Below are 9,614 nucleotides of genomic sequence, written 5' to 3'. Positions count from 1 at the left end.
ACCCTGTTTCTCACCGGTTTAATAAAAGTTGTTTTGGACCCTCTTGTCCCTTAAACTAATCTCGGGGTGCATTCCGTGACACGCTGGCTGTCTTCTTGCTTTGGATCAGCAGCTGCCCCTCCCTCTTGATGTCTTCCCGGGTGGGGACGTGCTCGTCATCTTCGTCATCAGATTTAGAGGATTCTGGAGGAGGGAACAGAGAGAAACGGGCTGGGGAGGGTCTGCAGGGCCACTTCTGCTGTGCCCATGTCACCAGGGAGAGCCAGCACGTTTTGGAGGGCTGGTGACATCACAGGGAGCTTTCCTGCCAAGCCCTGGCTCTTCCTGCCCAGCATCCCAGGCTGACCTGCAGGGCCTGGCAGTGCCGCTGCTGTGGCCCATCCCCACCTGCTGGGGCTTCCCAGAAAGGTCTGGAGCCACGCGGTGCTGGACGCAGCTCCAGCTTCATTCAAAACAGGTGGCAAGCTCAGAAACTCAGTGGCTCCTCCAAGAGCATCCAATGGGAAGAGGCCACAGACAGACCCCAGCACTGGTTGTTCTTCACAACCAGGTGATTTTGAAGACAAGGCTCTCCCTCCTTGCCCCACAGCATCTTTTCTTGTTCCTTCTGTGGTTCGATGCTCACCACCCCGCCAGCTGCCTTCATGCTCCCACATCCCCACCTAAAAGCACCACCCATGCTCAAAGCCTTGGAGACAGCCCCAAGGACTGGAGAGAACTCATGGGCTGGGCTCTGCTGGGACAGGGAGAGACAGGCGAGGATGGTCACAAATCCCAACAGGCAGGGGCAGGGACAGTCGCCATGGGACACGTCCCCGCTAAGCTCTCCTACCGTCATTGCTGCTGTCTCTCTCCTCAAAGGAAACCACCACGTTCTGAGGATCACTCGACATTTTTTTCTCCAGAAAATCCCTGGCCTTCACAAAAATCTGTGAAAGACACCCTGGGTTAATTGCTGAAGGGGAGGTGGGTGTTACAACCCAAGAGGTGCCCTTGATGTCCCCCTGGGGGACACTTGGGATGGGCCATCAGGAGGAGCCTGCTGCGGGTCCCCGAAGACCCCAGCAGGGATGGACATCCCACGTATCTCGTTGCTCTTATCCAGGATCTTGCACTCAGGGGGCAGGTGGGCCGCCCGCTGTGCCAGGTACTGCAGCTTCTGGCCCAGGTACTGGAGCTTCTCCTCCACCCCCCGGGACAGGAGAGAATCATCCTGGAGACGGAGAGAACCACCTTGGTGGGCAAAATGAGCCACCTGGGGTGACGGTGGCTGCGCCAAGTGTCACTGCGCTGTGTCACTGCGCCACCCAGCACTGGGTGAATACCTGGCCAGGCACGGTGATGCCGTGCAGATGGAAGAGGAGGCGGTCGATTCTGTTTTCAAATTCAAGGAGAAGCTCCTCGTTCTTCAGCAGCTGGGCTCGCGACCGGTCTCGCCGGGCCTCTTCGGACTGCAGTTTTGCCCTCAGCTCCTCCTCCAGCATCCTGCAGCCAAGGACAGTCACATCCATACAACTGCACAGGGGTGCAGAGACACCACAAATCCGTTGCAAAAGCTGCCCAAGTTGCAACCCACCACACCCCCTGCCATGAGTAGGGACATCGTCACCAGCTCAGGTTGCTCAGAGCCCCGTCCAGCCTGGCCTGGGATGTCTCCAGGGACGGGGCATCCACCGCCTCTCTGGCCAACCTGGGCCAGGCTCTCACCACCCTAAGCGTAACAAGCGATAAGACAAACAGAAATGGCCTCAAGTTGCGCCGGGGGAAGTTGAGGTTGGATCTGGGGAACAATTTCTTCCCCAAAGGGCTGTCAGGCATTGGAACAGGCTGCCCAGGGCAGTGGTGGGGTCACCATCCCTGGAGGGTTGGACAGACGGAGATGAGGTTCTCAGGGACGTGGGTTAGTGCCAGGGCTGGGTTAACGGTTGGACTCAATGATCTTGAGGGTCTTTCCCAACCAAAATGAGTCTGTGATTCTATGACACGGCTGTCCCAAGGGACATACAGGGATGGTGACTCCACCACTGCCATGGGCAGCCTGTTCCAATGCCCGACAGCCCTTTTCAGGAAGAAATTGTCCCCTATATCCCACCTAAAACCTCCCCTGGTGCCAGTTGTTTCAGGCTCTTGGTCTGGTCTTTGCACTCTGGCCAACAGAGAAGCCACAAAACGTGTTGAAGACTTCTCTCTGACAAAGCTGGACTCCATTTTTCCATCTCAGTTTTTGGAGAATCCGGTCTGTGGCCTGTTTGCCAGATGCAAGGGAACACTGAGATGCTTTAGCTGCCTTGAAAGGAGGGGAAGAGCAACGACACGCAGCAACACAGGAATTTCAGGTCTCCTGAAACTGTTAAGTTGTGAGCAGAAGATAAAGGCCAACTGCTTTATCATGAGCATTCCCTGAATGTGTTCAGACACCGCATCCCAACTCCTCACCATGTCTGCGAGGCGAGGAGAAGACGTCACCCCACCAGCGAGCTCCTGCCCGGGAGACAACACTGGGTGCAATCGGACTGACTGCCGCTGTCTTAGCCTGGCCCGGGAGAGGCGCCCGTGGAAATGGATGTGACAAGTGGCAAAAAGGTACAGGAGCGAGTGGGAAGACACCAGAGGCAATGCCTGGGTTTCTAGAGTAAGAAAACACCAAAATACAACCAACCAGGAAGGCAGCAGCAGGGTCAGGAGCATCCCTCTGCCAAAGTGACCCCTGAGCCACACAGGACAGCCCTGCCTGGGACAGCCTGCCTGCACTGGGCAGGGGAGCTGCATGGGGCACAGTAGGGCACTGTCCCCACCCCATGGGGGCCATGGGGCAGTAGAGCCCATGTCGGGGCGTCCCCATGATGGAGGTCATAAAATCATTGAATTATTTTGGCTGGAAGAGACCCTCAAGATCATGGAATCCAACCATAACCCACCCCTAGCACTAACCCATGTCCCTGAGAACCTCATCTCTGCATCTGTCCAACCCCTCCAATGATGGTGACGCCACCAGTGCGCAGGGGAGCACACACATTCCCAAACACTGGAAAAAGAAAGGTTGCACGGTGCCCTCCAATATAGGAAAATTAATAATGTAAGGAATAAATTAAGAAATGCAGGGGAGGGAAAGGGCTGATGCCATTGGGGTTTCATTAGGTGGCAGGTGGGGGGGTGACACAGCCCAGGGAAGGAAAGGAGAGATTTCCTCTTCTGCCCTGAGAGACCCTTATTCCTTCCACAACAACCACTGCCAAAGGCTTGACAGGAGCTCCAGCGCAGTTGTCTGCAGCCGCTGCCGGTGAGAAACCTAAAATAGGACACGGGAGAATTTGCACGGGAGCGTTCACCACGCGGAAATATCTCTGCCCTGGGAGGGCTGACGTTGAGTGCGTTGGAGGTTTGTTTTTGTTTTCAAGGATGTGATCAAAATCACATGAAATGACACACAACGAAGGATAGGCACAGGCTGGGACTGACACCGGAGCCTCAGCACCGGGTTTTATCACTCATGGAGAAAGGGAACCAGGCTAAATCAGCCAGCTGGAGGCCAAAACAAGCAGCTCCTTTGGCTGTTCTGGGACGGGAGATGCAGGCAGGGCCACCAGTGTGGGGTCTGTCCTGGAGCTGCAAGGGTGGGATGTGGGACGAGGCAGCCAGAGCTGCTTCCACACAAGGAGGCACAAACATCTGCCATTTCCATGTTGGTTTTAGGAGGGTTAATATATGTGTGGGTCAAAACTCACCATCACATCGCCTGGGTTGGCATTGCCAGCCACAGGCTGGGTTTTAGCATCGTTCTAAAATGCTGGAGGGCCTGAGGCAGCACTGGTGACAGAGGGACAGACCCCCTGGGGTCCATGTCTGTCTTGTGCTGGGGACCCCAGAGCTGGACTCAGTTCTCTGGGGGGCCCCAGGAGAGCAGAGCAGAGGGGGAAGCATCCCCTCCCTCCACCTGCTGGTGATGTGGCCCAGGACACACTTGGCTTTCTGGGCTGCAAGAGCACACTGCCAGCTTATGGCCCTTTTGTTACCCACCAGCCCTTCTCCACAGGGTTGCTGCCCATCCGTCTGACCCTCCCTCCCTCCCCCAGTCTGTGCTGGTACTGGGTATTGCCCTGACCCAGGTGCAGGACCTCGCACTTGGCCTGGATGAATTTCACAAGATTCACATGGACCCCCCCAGCCTGTCCAGGTCCCTCTGGATGTCACCCCTTCCCTCCAGTGCCTCGACTGCACCACTCAGCTTGGTGGAAAACCAAAAGTGAAGTGTCTTGGGTGATGCAGACATCAGAGAAAGGCATCTGGCTTTAGCTCTCTGCCAAGCACAGCTGGGGAAACCCTTTGAAATGCTTCAGCCACTTTAGCAGAGAAAAATAACACCCCCACACAGTTGCCAGGCTTTATCGCTTACAATTTCTAACTGTTGGTGGAAATCTTCATTCTCAATCACTTTAATCAGCACCTTGAGCTTCTCTTTCAGTTTCTTCCCCTCCCTTGCTGGAAGAATAAATCGCAGCCTCATGTGAGCACGTTTGATTTGCATGGTCTCCTTTAACTGTCTGATCACTTCCAGTGCCTACAAAGGTGTTAAAAACAAAGAGCATTTACACACCTGCTTGAAAACCATCACACAGACCAAAACCTCAAATCCTTCGCATCAGCTTCTGACACTTTTGTCAGCGCTGCAGGGAGTTTGCTCGAATGCTGCTTTGGTAGATTAACAAGGAAAGGCAGAGTTCTTGTTATTCGTGATCCCTCCAACGCTTAAAAAACCCGTCTGAAATCTTAAATAGCACTTATACTGCAAACCAACATGTGGCTCAGATGCAAGGCCTGATTTATTACCTCAATCAAACTAAAGGACAAAACTTTTCTTTCTGTTCCAGGCGTATCACTGTTGCTGCTTTAATTAGTTTCTTTCTTTCTTTCTCCCTTCCCTGAATTGTTAGAAAACAAACTGCACGAGTTTCAGCAGCTGTTTGCATCCAGCATTCAACCACCGGCTGGATGAAGAATCACTCTGCAGAATTCAGCCCCCAGGGCTTTGCTGATCCCTCTGTGGCTGCAAACAGAGAAATTACACTTGAAGCCACCACCTCTGACCTGAAACCGATTTTGCAAGAAAACAGACCTGCTGCTTCGTGCTCTTGTTTGGTTTGACGGAGTAGTGAATGTCCTTCACGGCTCTTTCTATGACGATCACTGTGTACGGCCTCTTTGTTTTGGGATTCACGCATTTGTCAGCGACAATGGTCGCGATGTCTCTAAACATCTACTCCAGCTGCGTGTGCCGTTCTTTGTCCGATACCTGCAGCTCTCCTTCTGTTAAAATCTGGACAGTAAATAACTAAAAAAACCCAGTTAATAAATGTCATGGGTTTGACTACAGAGTGAAAAATCTAGTAACTCTGTTAAATTTAACAATTGCTTGAATGGTTTGGTCAGATGTGAAGTGGATAAAAAAAATAACAGTATTAATAATGTATGTCATTATGACAGACAGCACGGAGAGATTTCAAAGAAAAAACTCACCACAGAAAAACTACAAAAAAAGATGCGCAGATTTCCTTGAATTCACAACAAGCCCACAGTTCATATCCTACCAAGAAGGACTAAGAAATTAGATCTGTTCTTAACATTTCATTGGACTTCCCCAAGTGAGCAACTGTCCCCTTTGCATCCCCTGCATCCTTAAAAATATACCTTAGGTGAGAAACTCTTCAGCACTGGTAATTCTTTTTTTTTCTGTGTCCACAGACATCAGTGTATAAAAGCTGTATATTCTACAGAGTATTCAGAACTCTTTTCAGCTAAATACATATCAAATATTCAAGACTTGGAGCACAAGTGTGATGGGAGCGGCTGAGGGACCTGGGGGGTTCAGCTGGAGAACAGGAGCTGAGGGGAGACCTTCTGATCTCTGAACTGCCTGAAAGGAGCTTGGAGCCAGGGGGGGTCGGGCTCTGCTCCCCAGGAACAAGCGCCAGGAGCAGAGGAAACGGCCTCAAGTTGCCCCAGGGGAGGCTGAGGTTGGATCTTGGAACAATTTCTTCCCCAAAGGGCTGTGGGGCATTGGAACAGGCTGCCCAGGGCAGTGCTGGAGTCACCAGCCCTGGAGGGGAAAGTCTTCTCCAAGCTTTTATAAAGCTGCTAACCGCGAAGTGGTTGAAACCTACCATCTTACAGATTTCTGTTTGGTCATCCGTCACAAATGCTTTAACAAGATCATCTTTCTTTGCCACCTGGCCTTTGAAAATGTTGACAAACACTCTGTGTGTCTGCAGGACCTCATCAAAATCTTTCTCCCTAGAGATTAGGGCACGGTTAGAAAATTTGTGAAGTCAACAATATAAAAAAGAACATGAGTTTTTAGCAAGGAGGAACAACCTGTGCTGCCAACGAGCCTGGAAACTTCTACTCCTGAGATGTAACTCCCCAGGAAAGCGCAGGGCACTGCCCTGTGCCCAAGGGCGCTCCGCGTACCCGGATTCACACAGATCCCACCACCTTCCTGGGCTGGAGAGCCGCGTACCACAAAAGCTCCCCGGCTCCACAGCCAGGCCCCACCTGGGCCTCTCCCCTGCCACAGCTGGGTGCCCACACGGGGCTGCCCCACAAAACTGGGTCATAGAATCACAGAATGTGCTGACTTGGAAGGCACCTACACGGATCACAGAATAGTTTGGCTTGAAAGGGGCCTTCCCAGCTCCCCCAGTGCCACCAGGATCATGGAGTCCAACTCCCGTCCCTGCACAGGAAACCCCACAGGTCACCTCGTCTGCCTGAGGACATTGTCCAGTCTCTCCTTGAACACTGCCAGGCTTGGGGCCGTGACACCTCCCTGGGAGCCTGTTCAGTGTCCAGCACCTCTGGGTGAAGAACCTTTTCCTCATGTCCCACTGACCCTCCCTGGCACATCTTCTGCCATTCCCCGGGCTCTGTCACTGTCACAGAGAAGAGCTCAGCCCTGCCCCTCCTGCTCCTGCTGAGGAACCTGCAGCCCATGAGCTCTGCCCTCAGTCTGCTCTGCTCCAGCTGAACAAACCCAGGGACTTCAGCCACTGCTCATTCGGCTTCCCCTCCAAACCTTCACCAGCTTCGCAGCCTCCTCTGGACACGCTGCAGTAGCTTTGTCTCCTTTTCTCCTGTGTCCCCAGCCTTGCACACAGTGGATGCTCCAGGTGAGGCCGCCCCAGCGCAGAGTAGAGCGGGACAATCCCCCCCTGCCCGCCTGGCCGTGCTGTGCTGGGTGCACCAGGACACGGGGCCCTCTTGGCTCCAGGGACACCGGCGGCTCACGTTCAACTTGCCGTCCACCAGAACCCCCGATCCCTCTCCATGGAGCTGCTCTCCAGCACCTCGTCCCCCAGTCTGTCTGTACAGCCGGGGTTGGCTCAGGTGCAGGATCCGGCACTTGCTCTTGTTGAACTTCATGTGCTTGGTGATTGCCCAGCTCTGCAATTTGTCCCGGTCCCTCTGCAGGGCCCCTCTGCTCTTCAGAGTGTCCAAGGGAGGTCCACACAAGCCCCCCCCAGCCGGGCCCCACACGGGCCTGCGCCCCACACGGGCCTGCGCCCCACACGGGCCTGCGCCCCACACGGGCCTGCGCCCCACACGGGCCTGCGCCCCACACGGGCCTGCGCCCCACACGGGCCTGCGCCCCACACGGGCCGGCCGGCCTGCCTCCCTCCCGCCCTCGGGCAGGTCCCGGGCCGGCACTCACGCTCCGCTGCGCCATCCCATGGCCTTGTTGCGGTAACAGGCGATCCCGAAGCGCCTCCCGGCGCTTTCCCCCTGGTTGGTGGGGGTGAAGACGGACACGGCGGCGGCCGCCGCTGCGCCACGGCCGAGGGGCCGCCTCACGCTGCCTTCCCATTGGTGGCCGCCGCCCCCAGGAGCGCCAGCAAGAACCGTCCGGCGGGAAACGGTGGCCGGAAGGGGCGGGGGTCTGGGGAGCTTGCGGTGTATGGGGGGAGGAATAACCGTGAGGGACGTGAACCTGTGAGGACTGTGGGGGGTGACCGTAGGGTTTGGGCTAAATAACTCTGAGGGCCAGTGGTAATAACGGGGCGGGGGAAGGGGTGTGTGTGAGGGGCGGAGTAATGACCATGAGAGGAGGGTGGGTGTGGGGGGTTGATAGCGGCGGGGTCGGGGGTAATGACTTGGGGAGGTGTGAGTGGGAACTGTAGGGTGTGTGGGGGTAATAACGGGGCGAAGCAATAACCCTGAGGGGGGAGTGCGTGTGTGTGTGTGGGGGTAATAGCTGTGCATGTGGGGGTAATAACTGGGGGGATGCGAGGGGTAGTAACTGTGAGAGGGACAATAACGGTGTTGGTGATGACTGTGCGTGTGTGAGTGATAACCCCGGGGGGGTGTGTGTGGGGTAATAACTGTGCGTGAAGGTAATAACTGGGCTGGGGGGGCGGGGGGTGTGAGGGAGGGAAGAGTAATAACCCTTGGGGGCAATAATTGTGGGGAGGGGAGAAGTGTGTGGGGGTAATAACTGGGGGGGCTGTGAGGGGTGGGTGTGGGTAATAACTATGGAGGGGGCAATAACTGTGTGTGTGAATAATAGCCATGGGGGGGTGGGTGATAGCTGTAGGGTGGGGGGTGATAACTGGGGGTGTAATGATGTTGAGGTGGGGAGAGTGTGTGTGTGGGGGGGTAATAACTGGGAGTGTGTGTGTGTGAGGGGGGAAGGGTAATAACCACGGGGCGGGAAAATGTGTGTGTGTGTGTGGGGGGGTGATATCTGGGGGTATGTGGAGGGGTAATAACTGGGGGGGGTGGTTCTGAGGCAGTTACTGGGGTGTGGGATGTGGGGGTCAGTGTGAGGGGTTTGTATGGGGGGTTAGAGGGGTGGGTGAACACGGGAGGGATGGGCTGGGGGTGCAGGATGGCGCGTGCTGGGGTGGGCACAGGGTGTGGGGTACTTGGGCTGCTGCAGGTTTCTGGAGCCCCCTGGAGGGGTAAAACCCACCCCTGTGGGCTGCCCACATAAACCAGTCGTGCTGGAGGCACAGGATGAGCTGCTGAACGGGCCTGGGAGCCCCTCGGCTCTTTTCTTTTTTGGGGTTCAGTATTAATTGTGGAGGGGTGAGGGGGAAAGAAGCTTTTTTAGCATTAGTAACAGCCCAGGGGAAAAATAAGTTAGCAAAGCTTCCAGCCTCTTGGAAATGCTCGGTTTCTGAGCTCGTCTCACGTCTGCAGAAACAAGATCCAAGAGGACTGTGGATAACAGCAGGAGGCTGTCATCTGCGTTCCTCAGTCCATCAGTGTTGCAAACAAACCTTATTTAAACTCTTAAATGCTTTTTTTTTTTCTGAGCTAGGTAGTGTCGGTGACTGCACAGGTGCACTCCTGGCTGCAGCGTTATGTACCCTGAATTTTTAAGTTGGTTCAGAACAGTGTGGGTTGTTCTGAACCAACCGTCACCCACATGATAGAATTCTGAAAAAGTACTTTGAAGGTTTCCAGGTTTTAGTCTGGCCTTGAAACTCTGGGTCGAAGCTGTTGTTGTAACCAGTGTGGTGTCTCATGTACACAAGCAAGGGCTGTGTTCGGCAGCAGCCTCTGTGGCAGTGATTTCTCCCCTGACATGGAGCTTTTTAGCTCCAGAGATCTGCCTGTGT

The 9,614-nt window shown here is 54.8% G+C and overlaps 1 protein-coding gene across 1 annotated transcript; it reads right to left on the bottom strand.

The window, feature by feature from the left end:
- Positions 1–1,220: 1,220 nt before the first annotated feature.
- LOC139826649 (ribosome maturation protein SBDS-like) lies at positions 1,221–7,552 on the bottom strand. The gene is made up of 3 exons (XM_071802999.1): positions 5,114–7,552; positions 4,394–4,558; positions 1,221–1,485 (listed from the first exon to the last, which is right to left on the bottom strand). Exons 1-3 carry the CDS (start codon positions 5,252–5,254, stop codon positions 1,387–1,389), a joined length of 405 nt encoding a protein of 134 aa, XP_071659100.1. The 5' UTR covers positions 5,255–7,552; the 3' UTR covers positions 1,221–1,386.
- Positions 7,553–9,614: the final 2,062 nt, after the last annotated feature.

This window comes from Patagioenas fasciata (genome assembly GCF_037038585.1).
Source record: "Patagioenas fasciata isolate bPatFas1 chromosome 19 unlocalized genomic scaffold, bPatFas1.hap1 SUPER_19_unloc_1, whole genome shotgun sequence".
Lineage (NCBI taxonomy): Eukaryota > Metazoa > Chordata > Aves > Columbiformes > Columbidae > Patagioenas > Patagioenas fasciata.
The sequence above is the reverse complement of the archived record's forward strand: the minus strand, read 5'-3'. Positions and strand labels throughout refer to the sequence as shown.

Bases quoted from the DNA above. Each gene is read 5' to 3' on its own strand.
- LOC139826649 (XM_071802999.1), bottom strand. From the start codon at position 5,254: ATGTTTAGAGACATCGCGACCATTGTCGCTGACAAATGCGTGAATCCC. The intron at 4,559-5,113 runs GTCTGTTTTCTT...ACACCTTTGTAG, and splicing joins ACAAGAGCACGAAGCAGCAG to GCACTGGAAGTGATCAGACA. The intron at 1,486-4,393 runs GTAAGCGATAAA...CCTTGGCTGCAG, and splicing joins TCCACCAACAGTTAGAAATT to GATGCTGGAGGAGGAGCTGA.